This window comes from Monomorium pharaonis, chromosome 4 (genome assembly GCF_013373865.1).
Source record: "Monomorium pharaonis isolate MP-MQ-018 chromosome 4, ASM1337386v2, whole genome shotgun sequence".
Classification (NCBI taxonomy): domain Eukaryota; kingdom Metazoa; phylum Arthropoda; class Insecta; order Hymenoptera; family Formicidae; genus Monomorium; species Monomorium pharaonis.
In genome coordinates, this window is record NC_050470.1 from 10,295,591 (window position 1) to 10,318,245 (window position 22,655).

Genomic DNA, 22,655 nt, shown 5'->3' on the forward strand with positions numbered 1-22,655 from the left:
TGAGTATGAAGCATAAGAGTATTAACCTATTACGTTGTTGTACGCATTGTATTGATAAATTTTAATTCATATTCAACGAATAACGTTGTTTATATATATAACTATCATTACAAAATGTAAACTAATTTCATCGACAACCGCCATTATACTAACATTAGTAATAACATTATTATTATTATTGTTCTTCCAACAAAATATCTAATTTTGGCTCTTTCTATAAAAATCCATCGTCATATTAATTCAGTTACAACATAATTATCAACCTTCAATTAGTCATGTAGATTTGTGATGATCCATTCTGCAATTTGGCAAAGTCAATTTGATTGTTCATTATTCCAAATTAAACGGCTCATATTAGATTATTAACTTCGATAATTAATTTCTTTCTTTTGTAATTAATTTCTTTCTCCTTTTTTCCATTTGTTTCCAGTTTCATTTTATGGTCAATTAAAAAATTATAAAGTTAAAAAAAGAGCAATCATTGTATTTTGTTGCGTACTATGCTTTTATTCACTTTTTAAATCCTACAATTTAATTTAAGCGTACAGTTTTATCTCTTATTTTAACTTTTATAATTTTGAATTATAGCATATTTTTTAGTCTCGCTAATTTAGCATATTAATTCATAAATGCTAATAAATATATATCTGATAAAAAACAAACATATAAACAAATTAATGTAAATATAAAGAATTATTATGTAGCAATAAACTACTCTATATAACACTAACTGCTATATAATAATTAATATATAGCAAACAATATTAAAAGTATATCAATATAAAAAATGTTACAATTTTCATAATAGAAATACAGTAATTGGTTTTTAATTTTTTTTCGAATAAATTCTGTACTCTTAAAAATATAAAGTTTTACTGTATTAAATCAGTATATTTTTCTTTAGAGAGAGAGAAAAAGATCTGATAAATTAATATGTACAAAGTTGAGAGAAAATAAAATAACTTTAAAATTATTGAATAATGTAAATTTAGTAACGTTTTAATTCTAAATTTATTCCGCGTTTATTAATTTATTATATTAAATTAAAATATAATACAATTAAATAAAAATATTGATTTATAATAAAAATTCACATTTTAAAGCATTGATTGATGAATTCACAACAAAGAAATTTAATGAGAAACACTCTCTCTCTCTCTCTTTCTATGTGTCTGTTTATATATCTATCTTTATCTCTCATATTATCGCGTTTTTTTCCCCCGAGTTTCTCCCGAGAGCTTTCCTGCAAAAGCTATTAAAAGCCAGCCTACCCAATTTCTGATATAATTACCTTGCACAACGTGTTATCGAGCGTTGTTATCGTAGCGCACAACTGCGATAATCGCACTATGAACATCATCGTACACAGAAATTTTTCCACAAGCTATTAACACGCACTGCTCATTTAATCACGTCAGTCAGTGTTCCGCGAGAAAGTTTCTCCCAACGTGAAAAAATTCTCCAGGAGCAGATAATAATTTTTATACGCAGAAAATGGTACCTATAAAACGTTTGTCACTTAAAATAAAAATTTAATATATAATTCTATTTATTAGAGAATTTAATTAAAACTTTCAATGTAAACATATAAGTCACTTTTGCAAAATAATTATAAAAATACGTAATAATACGATGCTATGTATAAAAGAACTTGTGAAATTGTTAAAATCAAAACAAGTGTGGCAAAACGACGAATACGAGTGCGATTAATAATGCGCTAAAATAAAGAACAATTTATTAAAAGTTAAAGCTAACTATATTAACTACATTGAGTTTTGGCTCTTTCTTTGAGCCATCTTCAGCAAAATTCGAATACAAATGTACGGATATATTGTACGCTGATCTTGAGAAGTGTTCTCTTAACCGAAAGATGTCAAATCATACGGGCTGATAGGCATGGATATATATAAATTGGACGAAGTCTCAATTTAAAATCGACAAATGTTAAAAATCATCTCTATTCAAGTTTTCCTAAAAATGGTTCGAGGAAGAAGCCGAAATGTTCAAGAACGTTACTATTAACTTTCGAAACTAATTGAATTGCCTCTAACTTTCAAAACTAAAAGAATTGCATGCGTATTTTTTATTTTAGCGCATCATTAACCCGACTCGTATTCGCCATTTATAGTCACATTTGTTTTGAAAATATTCCGATATTTTACATATTTAAATACGTCTTAATGTTCTTTATATACGTCTGTATTTAACCTCACTTTTTCTGAGCGTAATTGAAACAAAATCACGACAAATGTCCCTGAAAAAAAATTATTCGCCAACTCGAACTTTTAATATATAGTTTGTTAATGGAGGCTTAAAAGTTTCGTCAGTTCACATAGAAATCCTAAATTCCTGAGTACTCTTCCGGATGTGCAACGGGACTTTGAAAACCGCAGCTAGAACGAATTTACTTGGGGTTACATCCGGGAAAGGGGAAGACGGGGGTGGTTGTTGTTTAGATAATACGGGAATGGAAGGAAGGGTGTCCGTCCGGACAGAAGGCTGAAGGGTTCGCGTGCTCGGGCGTACTGAGGCAGATTTAGGTTGGTTGGTCGATGCTCAGCGCTTTCGTGCAATCAATGCGCTCGTCTATCAAGATATAAGAAGCGCCTGTACATACAGGGTGGTTTCAGCAAGTAAGTACAAGTGCTTTGCTGGCAAATTTTAGAGACAATTTTTATAAGATAATCCTCAATGATAAGTGTTATTAACTTATTATGGATTACGTAAGCGAAAGACGGCATTAATCGAGTTTTGTCAACGTTTATCAAATCTGAAATTTCTATATGTAGAAAGTATTAGTGTTTACATGTTGTAGATAGATATTTGAAAGTTAAAACATTTACGCCTGTGACCATTTGCGTTTCTTTGCCACTACAAATCACCCTGTGCATGTGCACGTGCGCACGGGACAATCGGAGAATGCAAGACAATCGCGACCCTATTTCACATCGCGTAATCTTGCAAGCTAAAGCTGCGTCTTAATATGTCGCTCGTTACCTAGTGCCTCCGGGGAAATATCTTTAACGCTTTTGTGGCCTAATTTTCTATCTTTTTAAAGCGGATGGGTAGTGATAAACGTGAATATATCAATCATGAACAATATGATATGTTATGGTAATTTTTTCAGCGAGTGAAAAAATTTCACTTCCAAAAAAAATGTAAATCTGCTGCATATAAAAATTGTGAATATCGTAAAGAAATAGTATGTGGTACGTGTGTTCTGTAAATTTAATAAATAAAATATCTGCAAATGACTATTCGTGCAAAATTTATAAAAGTCTTACCACTTATTTTTCATTTGCATATTTATATATGTATATATTATTGTGCATAATATATAAGTGCATACTCTTAATAAATTATAATATTTACTTGCGTTTAAAACATTAAAAATCATGATTATTATAATTAAAATTTTTGTGCATCATAAATGAAATTTTTCAATAACACTTTCTCAACTTAATAAATTATAGTATTTTTACAATTTTTTGAGAAACTATACCAGATCTTATAAATTAATGTTTTTTAATACTATTCATGTATGCTATAATATATGTGTGGGTGTGTGTGTGTAAAAGTTTTAAAAAATTTTAAAAATATAATATAAAAATGTGAAACTTGATATGTTCTGTTGTGTAGATTCTCTTCTACCCAACACACACACACACACACACACACACACACACACACACACACACACACACACACACACACACACACACACACACACAGGTAACACGATCAATTAAATCATTAATAACGGATCGAAAAATCGACTCGCTCAAATTACATTTTTTGACACAATATCCCGTTTTTCCACACGAACTCCGAGTCAGGGTATAATCGGATAATGATGGACTTATGTAATTATGGCGACGGAACGCTACCACCATGGGAATTGTCCGGCAGTGAAATTTCTCCGGCAGTAAAGAGGATGTTTTTGCTGAACTTAACGAAGATTCTCTGTTCGTCGTTCCATTTTCATCCACAATATGCGACTCTTGTCGGCTTTGCGAATTACAAAGGTTTCATTTCTCACTAACTGACAAATGGACAGTCAAATGGACTATTAAACAGAGTCCTAAAGTGGAAAATAACCCTTCTAGACTTCTGGAATTAATTCTTCCACAGCAAAGGAAGTTAAAAAACAATAATAATTATATATAGTATTTTAGAATTACTTTAAATATTCAATTTTATAAATTACACATATATATATATATAATAAATTTGTGATATATTTAGCGAGTTTTCAGTTATCTTATATTTGAAATGGAAGCTGCTTATTATTGTCAAACTTCTTTTTCATTATACGGGCTAATGAACAAATGGTACCGCAAATTTGACACGTCATCCACGTCATGTTCACCCTCGAGATAGAGAACACGAGGCTTTGTTCGAATATCAAATGCGATATGACTTGATTGTAACGGATGAAATACTCTCAATAGAAATATTAATGAGAGGGGATAAAGAATATAAATATTATAAAGCTTTTGTTATAAAATCATAAGGGGCAAAGTAAAATGGACAAATAATTGTCATAATATTTCATAATATATCTTTATATTATTGCATAATATATCGTTTTAATGCTGCTCAATTAATAATTTTATGAGATATTACAACAACTTTCAATATCGGGTTTTAAAAAAAAAGTTCCAATATTCCTTCATGCATATACAGAGAATACTACTCAATTATCCCTAATAATTCCATTTCTATGACACGTAGTGTCCTGTCGTCCACAACTAAAACGAATCGTTTCTTCTTTCAAGTCGCGTCTATTATTGGGAACGTGATTCGCGAAGAGATGAGATTGATACAGATGTTGCATATCAAATTGCCGACACAGAAACACACGACACACGATAGAGATCTCCATGGAATGTTTCGACGGAACTGTGCGCATTATTCTCTCTCGCAACAGCCAGACATTATTGTGGTCTGTGGAAAAGAACGATTCACTGGAGAGAAAAATAAAATAGCTGCGTAAAGTATTGGGAGCCAAATTCAATTTTAAATCCTGATTTCTTGAAATGTATAAAATGTAAATTTAATTTTATTTGGAAATTCCATAAATACAATTTACAACAGTAAAAATATATATAATATGGAAACTTCTTGCAATTCTTATTTTAACTTTCAGCGCTAAAAATTGATTTTCCAAGTTATATATATTTTTTATATTAATTCTTATATATTTTTATATGTATTTCATATATAAATATACATATTTTACATATATATTTTTATTATTATATAAATTGTTACATAAATATGTATTACATAAATTTTATTATTATCTTCTCTTTTTCCTTCTATAGCTATTACATTTATATATATATATATATGTATATTTTATATATTTTTCTATCATTATATAAGTTGTTACCTAAAAATACATATTACATAGATTTTGTTATTATTCTCTCTTTCTCTTTTCTTCTATGGCTATTATATTTTTGTATTTTCGCGCGTGCTGCAATAATATTTAGTTCAACCACTTATAGTATCTCTCACAGTAAGACGTGATAATCCTCTTCGGAGGGGAATGAAGTTTAACGCGTGCTCAATCGAACTGGCATCGAGATTTGACCCCGTGATATCGCTCAGGGGGTTAATAGGTGTGCAACGTGCAACGTGGCTGAAATGTACCATCCTCGGAAATCGGCCTACGCCTTCATTCCATCTAACCGCTTTAATGATGCATCCCCGATGCGGTTGCATGTACGTACACGTAGATCGCGTCACACATACGCACGCGGGAATGATATGTACTTAGCTAAATGTCGACGTCTCTGAAAGGCCTTTCGCAAAATTAGGTCGCGAGGTGTACGAGGAGGCAAGCGCTGCGCGGGCCTAACGGGCGAATCAGGTCATCGTTCTATATATCGATTCGGTTTGATTGAGCGATTTCAAAAAGTGCTTTCAAGGATATAAAAGTAGTTATAAAAAAAAAAAAAAACATAAAAATGATTCAACACCACCGATTGAGAATTAAATTTATAACAGTGGAATGTGAGGAACGTTAAGAATGTTACATGCACATGTATGCGGTCGACGTGTGTGTACGTGTGTGTGTGTATATATGTGTGAGGCGGGAGGGAGGTTCTATGTACGATACGTTATAAATAATCGCATGAAATCCGTACCATGAAAAACCAACAAACATAAATAACAAATAATCAGAATCGTAAATCAACATCAATTCCTAAATATATGTAACAGACCAGTAAAAGAAAAAGAGGTCCATAAATCATTTATGATATACAGCAATTCTTCTCTGGCAATTTCTATATTATTCTTAACAAAAGAAGAATCCAGCGAAAAGAAAAAGAAAGCTTTTTGAAAAAGATTCCTCCTTACCAAAAAATAGACGATATTAACCTTATAAAAATATATAATGAGCCTTGAGTAATAGTAAATTATTTTCCGTGAGAATAATAAATCTTTTAATTGGAATAATGGAATTTCAAAAATTTAAATATGATAAATAATGACAAAACTTTATATGAAATACTTTTACAAATTAAAAACAAATATTTACAAAATATGCAAAACAAATTTTTAATTTTCATAAAATTGATGTAAATTGGCAGTCATCGACAAAAAGCAATTTTCATCATGTTGTTCTAGACTCCTCCCATAAAATTGAAGTTCACGTAGACACAATCACGTTAAGCTGTCGATACTTCACGGTCGATTCGCCTGCCAATAAGCTTTTCATTTAGCCGCCACGCTTTTATCATCGATAGACACACATTATGGCTTCGCGCGAGTCGTAAAATAGAAAATAGAAAAAGATCAGAACCTCTCTCGTGAACGTCCGGAATGATGAATCGTACAAAACGGGAGCTGATCCAGCACTGTTCATCTCGTGGAACGAGAAACCGTAATCCAGCAAGAGTCACCCGGTGTATTATGTGTATTATCCCATACAACTCTCCAGTAAAAAAGCGTCTGATCTTCGAGGTAAGATCGTCTCCTTTTATGTTGTTCTTTTTGTTAGAAATTTGTAAGAAATACATATTAAATATTCAGATATTAATTGGAAATTTATAGACGATTGAATAATAGAAATATTATTTGTTTGTGGAGAAACGTATCTTAACAAAGGATATAACATCACTAACATCTGTTTGTTGTTCCATAATTACTTCAATTTTTACCATTATATAAAAATATAAACTCATATAAATAACACTGACAGAAAAGGATACCTGATTCAAATAAATAGTTATTTAAATAGTAGTAACACACTTATAAAATAATTTTGAATAGTAAATTTGAATAGTGCTAATTACAAATTTTATAAAAAATCAATAATATTTAATTCAAACAAATAATATTTTGTAAATTATAGAAAATATTACTTATTTAAAATAAATATTACTCATTTTTTATAAAATTTGTTATTAGCACTATTCAAATTCACTATTCAAAAACTACTTATTTAACTCAAGTATTTTTTTCTGTCAACGCAGTATACAGTGAGTAAATGGGTTTTTTTAGTCACTGATATCGATTTTTTCTGTTCTTTGTACTCTCTCTCTCTCTCTCTCTCTCTCTCTCTCTCTCTCTCTCTCTCTGTCTCTCCTACTGATGGGTTGGGTAGCTGGCAAAAAATTGGTGGACCCTTTGTCGATGAAGAACACGCGTAATTTCACTGCGGACGTTGGATATAATACCGCCTACGCACTATCTAACCTACAAAGCGCCCGGTTTTGCCAGTTACAAAAAGTTGATCAAGATTTATTTGACTCGTTTTATGAGAGTGCCCGTTACAAAACATTGCGACAAATATTTGCTTTTTACTGGAGATTCAAAAGTTAGAATCGATTTCGTCTCGATCCAATATCAAGGTAAATTTATATGATTTTAGAATTAATTTCTATAAGTTCCTATTTTGTGAACCGCGCTAAAATTTAATTTTCCTTCTATAACTCTATTTTAGTATTTAATACTCTTGTTTTATATATTTTATATTGGTATTTTATTATTTTAGAGCAAATGTAAAAATTTTTGATAAATTAAGTTCCGAAGAAGAAAGAAGAAAATAGACATCTTTTAAAATAAGAATGTCAACACTTCTCTTCTTATTAGAAATTAATTAAACTGAGGAATGCGTGAGAGACGTCTGTATACTCGACAATCTCGTATCGGACAGATGGAACACACAGATCATTCATTTCCATTTACTTCCGGTCTTTAATTCGCGGGCGTGTTTGCGATCGAAAAGATTCGATCCTGCAAATGAATCGAAATGAAGACCAGCGAGTGATATGGCATCGCGAAAAGGGCAGACTCGATCTCTCGACCCAGCAGCAGGCTGAGGTAGGTCAGTGAACGCGACTGCAGCAACCAGCCAGTCAGCCAGCTCCAACGGGAACACCCTCCCGTCCGGGGTAGCACCCTCTCGCCCGCGACTTGTTCGCTCAATATCTGGTGAATGCGTTGTGGGGGTGAGAGGAAACCGAACTAGAAAAAGAGAGAGAGAGAGAGAGAAAGAGAGAAAGAGAGAGTGAGAAGGAGATAAAGAGCAAGAAAGCGAATAGGTGAGTGGAAAAAGGGTAATGGTTCTTACATTATAGTCACGGAGAGTCGCAAAAGAATGTCTCATGACATACCTCTGTATGTCTATTTATATCGCGTCTATTTGAAATATATCAATTTCATATTATTCTCTCTTTCTCTCTCTCTCTCTCTCCCTCAAATCGATCCATCATAAAGAGACCATAGTCTCCATTTGACACATGCTCCGGTTGGTGACTGTTTTGGCAAAAGTACTCTCGGTGGTTTGCCATTGCCTTCCGTGAGGTGATGATCGATTAAAAATTTGATATTGTCTCGTACAGATTTTTAACCCGTTTTTTTCGACGTAGAAAGCAGACGCGCAACTCTCGTGTTACGATCCCCGCCGCTTAACCACGCGAAAATAAAAACAGGAGACCATAGTTCGATAGTGAATGAGAGCTCTTTGCATCGCAACTACGGTCCTTAATGAGATTTAGTGATTCTGGATTCGTCAACCTCTAAGGGCTTTAAAAACTATCACCCGCACTTTTATTCGCGCGGAACTTCGCGCCAACGAACTTTTAATAGGGTTGGCAGCGAGAATACCTAAAGTTGAATGTTAAAAGTAACAAAATGAGATGAAGTTTTGATCGAATTTATAATTTTTAACATTATATAGCTTTGTAATTGAACTTCTGATTGAAATTGTATGAAAAAAAGAGGAAGATCCAACGCAACATCAATTTTAATGAAATTTTACTTAATAACAATGAATACGCATGATGTTGCAAAAGTGAAGAGGAGTTATCATCAATTATTCAGGAGATGAGTCGAGGCTCAAAAATGAAAAAAAAAAAAAGATTAACATAACGTAAGTTCGAAAATGCGTTGTTTTCGAGTTATCGTATCTTTGTTGAAATTTAAAATTGCTTTGCTTTCGAATTATTTTTTGTTAAAATCGAAGGAAAAGATGATTTGTATAAGTTTTATAACATAATTAAAGTCGAATAAGTCCAGGATATACCCTTCACAGAGACAGCTAAGCGGGCTGTAGCTCCACTTGGGACATCTTGATTAGTACTAAGACAACTTTTATTTCACTTTAATTATGTTGTTTTTTTTTTTCAATTTTTAAAAAAACGTCACTTCCCGAGCAGCTGACTTCCACTTTTGAAAACCTGTATACGATAATTTAAAAATTTTATTATGAATCTTGACAAATAATAATAAAAATAATAAAATTTCGATAAATTGGATCTGATAAAATAAAAATGCATGTTACGTGTGTAATCGAATAGGATACATTTGAAATTACTTTAAGGGAAATTTACGAATATAATTTTTTCGTATTTTAGATTAAAATACATATATATACTTAACATAATATGCAATATTTCATCAAAAGGCAATCCGTACAGTATCGGCGAATTGTGACATAATTGTGAAATCTCGATTTGTGGCTGGAAACATGAATGTCTATCGTGATTCGCATTCGGAGGCGCGTACACGCGTTATACCTACGTATGAATTAATTGCAATTTGCCGTAACCAGATTGTCCGTAAGCTGACAGTTGTATGGCCGCAATATTCCCTCGTAGAAGGTATCACAATCAGTTATTGATACGTCTCCGTATCTTGCTAGCTTAGAACATAATATTCTTCCGACGGTGAGACATGAAGCATCGATCTCCGCCGCTACAGGTGTCAAATGTTTTTGTTAGGTATTTTATAAATTTTACAAACGGTGTCAATGTTGGTCGTACCGTTGTAAACAAGCAAGTTTCACAAAGTTTCAACAAACACGAGAGAAAGAGAGAGAGAGAGAGAGAGAGAGAGAGAGAGAGAGAGAGAGAGAGAGAAGAGTAAAAAAAAGAAAAAAGGTTGTTGAATAACGAAAATCCCGCAGCAAAATCGTGCTATATGTTGGGAATATTTCTCTTGATATCGCAATGTATTTTGATCCGTTTGTACGCTGATATTTAAGCCTTCATGCTTATTCGTTTTTTTTTTTAAAGGGGCTTTTGAAAGCTTCCATTACAAATGTTTTATTTAAAAATAAATAAATTGCTGAAAGATATTTACATGGAAATGTCAACAATTACGGTTGCGATTCTATATTGATATCGCCTTTCACATACTGTTTAAGGAGAACTGAAAAGTTTTGAAAAATTTCAGTAATAAAATGTAGACATTCAATATCGGTAAATAACCACGCTCAAAGATAAAAATCTGCAAAAGAAGTAATATATATATTTGGGATAAATTTTTATTTGCACAATTATTATCCCCATTATTATAAATTATTATTTGCATAAATTATTTTGCGTTCGTATTAATTATTACATTAGTTAATACAAAAGGACGGAGTGATTGAACACGCGCTGCTGTTATCTATATGAATTCGACACCATTTAATATTTTACGCGCGCAATTTTACCTCATACCACAGTAACTTTATTTTATCATTCAGATCCATATTACACACAAACGCAAAAAAAAAGGTATGCAGTTATTCTACACGTTATACGACGTTATCGATGCCCCCACGCCATGTAGAATATAATACATGATGCATTGCTAGATGATCTATTACTAGATTATATGATCTATTACTAGACGTGTTTACTTGGCTCGCAAACGACGAGCGGGAACTATGCTACTCCGCGGATTACATGTCAAAATTAGAAACACGACTTCCTGACCGGTTATTTTCACGTGCGTGGCGATGAAATACCCGGCTTAAGCGAGTGTCAGAAGGAGAGGAAGAAATCATCACGAGCTCTCAAATGCGCCGCGCCGGTACGAGGATACGACGGAACGAACTACTGGAGATTGTAACACGCGCGATATTAAAGGGAAAGCGCGGAAACCCGATCGATTTGTCCCCGCGTCTAACGAAAAAGCACATTTTATGGAAAACAATTCACCGCAATTTCTTGTTTCGTGGGCGTGTGGGATATATTTGCAAAAAAAAAAAGAAAAAAAGAAAAAAAAAGAAATCCGCAGGGATGAGAATTCTCGCGCTTTTTTTTTTTCTCTATGCCATCAAATAAAGCGCCATGGAAAGTGTGCAGGAATTTTTTATCTTCCTTTTACAGAACCGTCGCCACTCTCTTTCTCTCTTATCGCAAACGCGGGGAAAATAATATCCGCAAAATCTGTCGCGACGTGCATTTCAAATAGAATACTCCACGAGCGTCATCGCATATCGCGTCGATCACAATGTGGAGATGGTATTGTAACGCGTGTGTGTATGTGTGTGTGTGTGTCGGTGTAATAATATTAGATATTTAATTCGATGCTAAATGCATTTGTATAGCATATAATCGCTTTTCTAATGCGACGAATGCCGTTTATCGTTTAGCATTTATATCATAATAACAACGTCAATCGATATGTTATTTTGTGCGAGATATATATATATATATATATATATATATATATATATGTGGAACAAAATCTGTGCGGATTACGTGGATTTTCAGGGAATTTTCATTAAAGATAAATTAACTTCGGATTTGTCGGAGAATCTGTGATTGAAAGTCAGCTGTCAGCACTAAGAATTCCTCATTCTCGAAGACACTGTGAGCGCTGGTATTCAATGCGACATGCAGTTTTCAGTATTTGTTGTATTTCGAAATCGGATCGTAGAGCCGTTTGAATCGCCGGGCTATTTACGATTAAAAAAGATTAATGAAACGCCTTTATTATGTTATTGTAAAATTTAGATTAGTTTAGTTACAAAACGATGCTTTTAATCATCGTTTCAATGCGAAAATGAATTTCTCGTTGATTGCGTGTAGCGCGCAATTACTTCATTCAGCACGGAGTTTCGATGTAAAAGCATTCCAACATTATTCCTTCATAGCCTTGATTTGTAACAATTCTATTGTGCCAATTCATAAAAAATGTATCTTCTCAATAAAGCTAAAAGTGAATTTATTCGAATAAAAATATCCCAACATTTCCTTTTCATATCTTCACATTTCATATGTTTAAAATATTTCAAGAGCGGTAATTTTCAAATTCCTCGGATTTTGCCCTTCTGATGTTAACGTAAGAAAAAAAAAGTCTCAAGCTTATAATATATAGACCTAAATACTTCTTATAATATCATTTATGTCTTAATTAAAACTGAAAACGTTTCATGAAAAAGAGGATATGAGAATATTAAAAATTTAGATGGATAATTTTCTCTCTTAAACTTAAAAAAATTGCTCTTTAAAATGAAAAACTCGCAATGAAAAACGATAGGAATTTAGCATTGCTACAATGAAATATGTGCGCGCGTGTGTACGCACTGGAAAAGCGTAAACCCGTGTAACTCACTTGGTCGAGAGTATTTTATTAACGTTCTTTGCGTCGTTAAAACGGCCGACATAATGAACGTTCCGTCGTGCACCTTTGCGCTGCGTGTCATTTGCCACGAGATCCGAGCGAAATTTCTCCTCGAATCGATGATTACACGGTTGGTTTCGACGTATCAAGCGTAGCGAGAAAAAGGCGAAGTGCCCGCGGGCGAAAGTAATAATCTTCGCTTTGTACACGTCGGCTGGAACATGCATTAAGGCCTTTTGACGAGAGGACGAGTGATGGAAGGGAAACGCAATTGAATTTGCCACCGCTCAATTTCACCGATAATTTGAGGGACATCATTCTCGCTCCGATGCTTTTCATGCAATTGATGCACGAAGTTTAATACCACCCCATTCCCCACCCCCTCCCCCTCCCCTATTACCCAGAAGTTCGCGAGTTTCTTCCCCGGCACTGTTCAACATTTTTTATATATCCTCATCTTAGTTTGCGGTCTACCTCACCCTTTTTAATTTCCTTTCCTTTCTTATTTCAACTTTCGTCTTTTGTTTTTGTTAAAAATCGCGTTCTTTTTTTTTTTTACACTCGCACTCACCGTTCTCGACGTTGAGCTCCGCCGCTGAGGATCTGTAAGAGAGCGGTCTCCCGTAATCGCTGGCGTCACTCGGATGTAGCAGCAGCTGATGCGACGTCCTAGAGGGATGCCTGGAGCCGCCGGAGGAGCGGCGCAGGTAAACGTTGTTCAACACCGTGCTGCTCGACGCCCTACTGAGGGCCGCTCTTTGTCTGATTGCCTCCTTGTAGATCTTGCAGTACATGATGATCATCACGACACCCGGGATCCAGAAGGACACGCAGGAACTGATCAGCGCATATGGGAGGTTCACCACGAACATGCAAATCTGAGATTGCAGAAGCCGGAGCGCTTTCAGTCCTCACGAAACGCGTGGGATTATCGTATGAAAATTCCCTCTCTTTACTCCCCCCCCTCACAATTTATAAACCGTTCAGAATGAGAGTTTTACCAGTGTATATATGTGAGAATTAATTAAATAAATGGAATGGATGAGGAAATTTTAAAAAATTCCGCATAAATTTGCACTTCAAATTTATAAGTTCACATATATGTGTAAATATAACCAGAAGAATAGGGTTCTTTTTTAATCTGTTAGAAAATAGAGCAGCGGAAGATTCGGCGTATCACATTCGTGAATGCAGGATTAAATGAATGAAAAGGATGGATAAGCCGTCGTAATATTTTATCATTCTTTTAATAGTCACTTTAATAATAGTTATCTCTGAGTAAAATTGAAGAATCGTCGAATCTGTGACGATATTAAAAAGCCACTAAAATAAACCATTAAAATTAAAAAAGCCACTAAATAAAAAATTCAAAGGTACTATTTATAATTTAAAAGGATGCGCTCTTTTTTGTTATTTTTGCCCCTTCCATGTCAAGTCTCTTTTTCGTTTTGTAATCCTCATATTTCTTTTCTTTCTCCTCATTACGTGGCGCATCTGATTCATTGTTGTAACGCCAACACTAACGAACTGCTTTTTGCCAAAGTAACACGAGGAAATTTATACTAATTATACGATTAATTACAGATGAAACTAGCATCTGTTTTATGTACATTTTAAACATAATTATTGGCCTTTGTGTCTAATTGACTTTGAAAAGCAACGTGGTATTAGTAAGATACAAATTACGATAGGAAATTAATTCCACTGTAATTAAGGGATTGATACAAACTGAAGCTCTTTCCGTAACAACTGAGATTACAAGAACTCCATCATTAAAAATATATTAATTGGAGGAAAGATAAATACTGCAATTAATCTAATGTTATCTCTAGAAATCCATTTAATTCTAGGTTGATAAAGAAATTAAAACACTGATAGCTGTTAAGGAAATATTAATTATTATAATGGAAATATTAATCACGATATTCAATTGATGTCGCTGTTTTTGAGTGCAGTATTTAAACTAAAGAACTCGATAGTACGAGTATGAGAAACATTAATTTGATAAATGCATGACCTATGTCTGATTCTATTATTATCTTTGAAAATCAGTTAAATACAAAATCAATATAATTACTGTAAGGAAAAGGACATTATAATTCCAATGGGATTAAGAACAGTGTTGCTTGTGATAAATGAATCTTATCGCTGACAGTTTTCTGTCTGACAGAAAAAATGAGCACTGTCGATTAAAAATCGATAGTTCACAGAGCACTGACGTGACCGTAACAGTAAATATAAGTTACATTACGTTTATAATATCGCAATTTGTATCGCTGCTAAACCAAATTATACCGCCGAGACAATGTAATTATAAGAGTCAACATTTTTGCGAAAGATAATCTGCAAAAGTATCTTTTATTTTTTCATAAAAATCATAATGTTTTGATTACTATTTCGCTCTGGTATTCCAATGATTTTATTTTTTATTTAAATATTTGCACATAATTATTTACATTTTTCTTTAAAATTGTTTGTCATTTATGTATAAAGACTATGCATCTTTTTCCTTTTTATAAATTATTTAAAATTATTTTCTTGTATATATACAAAAATTTATAAAACATTTATGTTGCAAATAAACACACTATTGCAACAAAAACAGAATTTTTTGATTAACTTTTTCTGAGATATTGATCCATCTGAGTTATCTGTCTTATCTGTCTTTTAGACATAATAGATACTGTTACAAGTATGGGTTGAATATAGTCCACAGAAAATGGGATCGGGAAAATGACAAATAAAATAAAAACATGACACGGAGCTATTAGAGGTTGAAATGAGAAATTGTTTTTTGATGTAATCTACAAAAGAGTGAGATATAGAAACATTTTGATAAGCGAAAGACTCTTAAACAGAGACCATCACAAAACAATTTATTGATTTGCTTTGATATGAAAACTTTATTTTGTTAACTTCAGATTTTGAAACAATAAGGTCCGCACTATTCTTGATAAACAAAATAACATAAATTGTGATTTATATTTCTAAACCGTGTTATATTCACGTAAAATTTTCTATGTGAAAATCTTTCTAGTACATACATTAAAAATGTTTTAATTCCACGAAAAGTTTATAATGTATAATTCTTCTTCTCTTTTAAACTCTGAATTTAAAACACTTTAAACAGAAGTTTTTCCATCTTATTTGTCTTTTATTGAAAGTCTTTTTAAATAAAATATTAAATATGTTCCTGGAACTATGTATAACTTAGAAAAGTAATAATTTTACGATTTTTTAGATTGTTGTTTCAAAATTAATTTGAAAAGCGAATTAATTTAACAATCACAAAACAGGTCATAAAATAAAATTTAAAAAAATATGATATCGGAATGTCGAAATAAAATTGATAGGTTGTATAATTATATGTGTGAAAACAAGTAAATTATAATGTGATGGTAGTGTATTGGCAAAGAGAGATTTTATCAAGTCAAATCTTAAATCTCGATTGATTCTTACGTTCTTAAATTAAAAGAATAATCTCTAAATTTTCAACCTTTTGTATTCTGATAATTCTTGAATTCTTTGTAACCTTGAATTTCTAAATTCTGAAATCAAAACGATTCTGGCGAGTCTACCTGCGGATTCTTGCGACGGAAATCCAGGTGTTGCTGCGTGGTGTACCAGCCCATACAGATAGGTATAAAGCTAATCAGGGCCGGCAGAGTCCAAGCACTACACAGCATGGCAGTAACTGTTACAGTCCTCATAATGGCCGGGTACTCCAGCGGCCTGACTATCGCGTAATACCTATCGACGCTGATACAACATAGATGGAGGATGCTGGCGGTGCTGAAATAAACGTCCATCGAGTTCCACACGTCGCACATGATACTTCCTAGAAGCCATTTACCGGACAGCTCGACAGAAGCATTAAATGTCATGGCGCACACCGCCACTAAGAGGTCCGCCATTGCTAACGAAACTACATAGCGATTGGTGGGCACCCGTAGCTTCCGGTGTCTTCTGACGCTGGCGATCACCAGGGCATTGCCTAACAGGGCGGTGACGATGATGCTGACCATTATGACGCCCTTAAGGGCGATTAAACTGACGTTTCTCGATTCAACGACAACGCTCGGATTGCTTTCAACGGGGGGAACATTCTCAAAGCTTGAAGAAAAATTAATCTTGAATATCGAGCGGTAGACCTCCTCGTCCGGAGGCTCACTGACTTCCATTCCAGACGGAAAGTCGTAATGTCATATTAAATGTTGATTTATTAACATCCATCGACAAGTACGTCGAATTGTAACCGTTGGATCATAATGTAATAAGTGATGTAATAAGTGATGGCCATTTGAATATTTTATCTTCGAGACGAGTCAGATTCCGTATTGCACACAAAAGTATCACTTTTATTATTTCCAATCCACGTGTCTGTCCACTGCAAGTTCTCCAATTAGTACAACCACTTCTCATTATAATGATGGTTTACACTTATTTTAAATGGCAATGTATTATATATATTATATATAATTTATATTATTTATATTATAAAATTATAATTTATATTATAAAAAAATATATATTATATATAATAATTTCGTATCTTTTTTGTTTGAAGTTACTATGATTCTTACACATTGTTCATGACAGTCTTTGCATTTTGTAAATTTAATTGTCTGTTTGTTTGGTAAACGTTATCTGCTTTTAAAAGAATAAATATTAATTAAAAGTAATTAATTTGTTTGTAAGATATGTGTGCATTTATAACAAATAAATTTAAAAAATACATTAAGGATATTTATATAAAATTATAAGTCATAAAGAGAAAATGTAACGTTTTGAAATAAGTTAATTAAATGAAACATTACAGATGAATTAAATGAATTAAAATAGAAAAATAGACATTAAAATCATAAACAATGCCGTAAATATGTTTACAATTAATTTTATTAAAATAAAAATATCTATAAATAAAACATTAAATAAAGTTCATAAAATTAAATTAGAAAGTAAATAGTATTTAATTTCAATTTAACTATTTTTATCTTTAATTCTTTTTATACATTTATTGATAATAAAAATATCTGTTAATTTATTACAGTGTTGCAACTAAATAATAAAAAATAAGGCGATAAATCCAATATGGAGAATGCAGATATAATGGTGATTTTTTAACGGAAACTTTCCTTTTCTTTCGTCCCCAGTTACTACCGATCGTGATGGTCGAACATCAAAATTACAATCGTACCGTCAGTTATGTATAGCCGCTCTTGTGGCCACGAGTGTATTATCTGTAAATCTGACTGTGTTATTAACCACAAGCCACGAAAACGTCTCATCAACGATTTCTCCTTCGCTTCTTGGAACTGCACACATTTTATTATTCATGCGATTGCACATGTATATAATTTTAGGTCATCCAAGTCTTTTAGCAATGAATTGATGAATCGAATATTAACGATTCAAAATGCATGAATAAAAAAGTACTCCATTACCGCTACATTCACAAATATATATAATTACGATTCAGATTCCAATTAATTTCGCTGTAATTGATGTCTGACTTCGGTCAAAATAAATTATCAGTCTAATTTAATATTTTTCAATTAATGCTAATATTTAATTACAATTGGAATTACTTTCTTAATTAATATTTATACAATAAGATGCTAATTATATTGAAGACATACAATATATTAAAACCGAATTTTATAATTTTCAATTTCTTTATTTTTTACGTGCACAAAAACAGGAAAAAATGTAGATATATTTTTTTCGAATCTCACTCTCTTAAAGAAACGACATCCGTCACAGCAACATAACTTTGTCACTTACTTAATCAGATAATCTATCAAATTTCCACTCAAAATTTGGAAGGTGACAGTTTCTAACTACTGACAGTTCATTAACATTTATAGCGAAATTGGCGCAGATACATCGACCTATCAGCGCAACTTTCCTCGCGAGAAACTTCCTCCTAGATATCGGAAAGACAACTCGAGCGAAACTGCGAAGGAGATTCCCCGGGTAATTGCTGCAATTTTGGAAGCTCGATTTATCGTAATCACATTGATCGTGGTAGCATTTTGGCGATGCTGTCACGGCGAAATTAAACCGCATCTAATATATTAGATGATAAAGGTAAAAACTAAAAACCTAAAGAAAATAATAAATATTATAATTTTCTTCTGGTTTTCTTACAGACACATACATATTTATGAATTTGTTTAATTAATAATGATAAATAAGCGGTAATTGATAATTAACATTATTTCCGTGAAAATTGAGCTTTATTTTTCACTGTATACCTTGAGAAGATTAAGAGACCGAAGGGAAAAGGAAGAGTAGTGTCTCGTATTAATTTTGCAAACAGCACGGAGGCAAATTTACATCTCGTTTCTGTTAGTAAAGATATATATGTCACGACTTGTTGAAATTTTAATAACGATACACACGAACTTATAATAGATGTAGATCACTTATGTCGAAAGTGGTTGAAATTTCGAATATAAAGTAGGAATATACAAATATACATAATCTATTTTGACGCGGGTTTTTCAAGATGCACCTTATGTATATAACGCTTTTTCATTACGTAAGCTTATAAAATTTTCAAGCTTCTCGCATATAAAACTTGCCGCCGACGAGAATTTAATTTGAAAATTGCGGGAAAATATTTGCCTCTTATTCTACATTCATAATTCTAAACGACGCACGGATTAATTTCGTAACTTTATACAATAATAAAGAATTTTTATATAACAGGTTCGGAAGATATTTCAGACTTCTAAAAATAACAAAGTTTATAATCCGAGAGAGACATTATCTGCAGTGCTACAGTCCTTCACATAAGGGTAGATGTTACATTAGAAATTTTTATAAAAAATTTTTCTAACTCGTATAGAAATTTATTGCTTAAAAATCCTCGTACGTGCGAGTCTTATGATTTTTACATAGAGATATTGAAAGCGTCATGAGATTTCTTGCAATACGAGATCCTAAAACTGTAGCTGTCCTTTTAGATGATCGGTAAATTGGGCCTGGTTTCCTTGCCGAGAGATAATATCTCATGTTTCCCGGCAACCCTAGGGAGAGATATTTCCTTATAAAGTGTTAAATATTAATAAGCGCGGCCTTCGCGGATGTTTGGCCTTCTCTGGGCAACAGAAACGCGAACGGTAGAAAGCAGCCGAGAGGGGGTCAGGGTAAGGGTAGTTGACAGTAGAACAAGTTCAAGAGAGGCCTGGATTTACATACTGCAATATTCATAGAACTCTAGCTCTAGTCTATTAGCAATTATATGTGTGTATGAGTGTGGGCGACATACACAATAAAATCGCTTCGATAATATCGCTTTCATTATCAATAATGGAACAACTGAATGAATTATAATTTAGTTATCAAAAACGGAAAATAATTCAAAAGGAGAAGATAAAAAGAATTGTAATAATTCCCGATTATCTATTAACTTCAAGATGTTAAACATTTTCAAATAAATAAAATTAGAATTATTTCATAAACACAATATTGCAAAATAAAATTTATTTTATTTTAAACGTTCATAAAATTTTATTGATATTTATTATTATAACTTTTTTGTTAATCTGTTATTAATTCACTTTATGTAATTTAGTTATATATTTTTATGTAAAAAATTAATTACCACAGAATTTACACATACAAGATTCATAAAAAATAACGGTTCTCTTTTGTTTTGTTTACCGAGCATTTAACATTTTTATTTTATTTTTCAATTAATCAAAATTTGTAATTTTGTATTTTACTAGAAATAACAATTCCATGTCGTCTTTAATAAACTTTATATTCTATTTTTACTTCTTAAATGTTGTATTGTTGTTCGTTATCTCTCTAATCTCGCGGTTGTCGTAATTTCTTTGCGATATTTTCTACTTGATCTATTCGATACATATAATGACTTTGAGTTAACCTTACGATTGGCGGATTGATTTCTTTGTCCTCCGCGCGAGACATTCGAGAGAACGTAGAAATAAATAAAGTTTTGAAAGATCGACAGACACATTCGCTTTACACGTCAACGTGTCAGTGGATCCCTCCTCTCTCTAAAAATTAAAATTTAAAAAATGTCGACATATGTCATCGACAATTCAATCGATGTGTGCATGCTTCTCAACAATTTATTTCTGTGAAGGACGTCATTGTAAAATGTCAGATTACATAATTTTTAAGTAAAACGTTTTCATGTAACAGAACTCGAGAACAATTTTGGTAATTTAGCGCTACTAATTGTCCATTATCAGACACGCAATAAATTTTATTTTTTTTGTAAAGTGTATTCTGTCTGTATATCTAATTCATATACGACTAGATTTTTTTATAAAACTTTATTTGCTTTTCTTTAAAAATAATTTATGTTTAATAAAATTTATATTTGTTATTACTCTATTTCAAGGGATTGTTTCCAAATTGCGTACATTTCTAAATTTACAATCGATTTTAATCGATAAAAGAAAGAATCCTCGCTTCGTTTGAATATTATAAGTCGAGTTAAACTTTACAAATTGCTGAAAAATCTGAAGAAAGCTGATTATTCGCTGAGAAAGTGTCAGAATTAACAATAGAATTAATACCAACAGAGAACTGAATTAATCGCGGGTTTTCGGGGAATGAATAATGAGAATGCCTTTGTGGTTTCCGGTTTACAACCAGATTAAATGGCACTGAGAACCTGTACATCAGTACATCAGTAATACTGAAATGCGAAGCTGTCAGTTTGAGTGCCAATTCGTCTAAACGTAAATAGGAATGACGATTGAGCTGCGGCCAACGCGTTTTACGTACATATGTGAAATCGAAGAGTTCGTTCTCGAATTACTCAAAGCTTCATATATTTTTAGAAATATATGTATAGAGATAAAAGCCAGAAGGAAGATCTATATTTAAAGTTATTTTTAAAAGGTACAAAAACATTTTAAAAAGTATGTTTTTATTACAATATAAGAAAATAACTTTTAAAAATTATAAGATATACAAAAGTTTACTATCAAATTTATCATCAACAATATTAACATTGACAATAATAATCAAGTATCATTAAAATAAAACTTACTCAGCATGAAAAAAATTAACGCATATAAAATAAAATAAAATTATTATAATATTTATTAGTATACTAATCAGAAAATCAAAATGTTTTAATATTAAAAAATTCTGAAAAATTAAGCTTATTTCACTGTGTAGCAAGAGTTAAAATTCTCGTAAAACTGTCATGGTTTATCATAGAAGTGAGATGTTAAGTCTACGAGATATAATTGTATCCCGGGATTAAAATTCCGAAGATTAAGCTTATCTCAATGCCACTGTGCAATAAAAAGACTATCGACGAATTGGCAACCTCGAACGGGAGAAAAAGCAGATCACCACTCGCTACTTTATCGCCTCATCTTCCGTTTCAAAGACGCGGAGAAATTAAAAGCGCGTCTTGACGTCTAGACGCCGCTCCGAGTAACCGCGTCCAAGGACGCCAGACGGGAGACGCAGGCGCAGCAGCGGGCTCTTTCACGTTTCCAACCACCTCTTGCAAAAGGGCAACGGTTCGCGACAAGCGTTATCAATGCCACCGATTCGCTTCCGAATTGTTTTGTAAACGGTGAAGCAATTAGTCGAAACTCTTCCACTTTTCTGTTTCATCGTTGAAAAGCCGCAAAATAATTTGAATTAAAACCACTTTCATGAGGATAACAAACCCTTCACATTATAAGCGCCTTAGAACAAAACGCCAATTGTTGCACCCGCGATCTCGATCTAGGATCGATTCTGCCAACGTCAACCAGCACTGCTCACAGTCAATGGGATATTATTATTATTACTAT

The 22,655-nt window shown here is 32.6% G+C and overlaps 1 protein-coding gene across 15 annotated transcripts in view; it reads right to left on the reverse strand.

Moving 5' to 3' along the window:
- The window catches only part of LOC105836380 (octopamine receptor beta-3R), a 178,438-nt gene that overhangs the window by 6,654 nt on the left and 149,129 nt on the right, over positions 1–22,655 (reverse strand). For 2 of the 15 annotated variants that reach the window (XM_036286005.1, XM_036285999.1), the window contains exons 2-4: positions 17,439–17,505; positions 16,434–17,242; positions 13,427–13,733 (exon numbers count right to left, since the gene is read on the reverse strand). The exons of 4 other annotated variants lie outside the window; for them this stretch is intronic. In XM_036286005.1, coding sequence (XP_036141898.1) covers positions 13,427–13,733; positions 16,434–17,036 — 910 coding nt within the window. In that variant the 5' untranslated portion in view covers positions 17,037–17,242; positions 17,439–17,505. Of the gene's footprint in view, positions 1–13,426; positions 13,734–16,433; positions 17,295–17,438; positions 17,506–22,655 lie in introns of all 15 variants that reach the window. 9 more of the 15 variants (XM_036286001.1, XM_036286004.1, XM_012680372.3 and 6 more) reach the window with 5 other exon arrangements.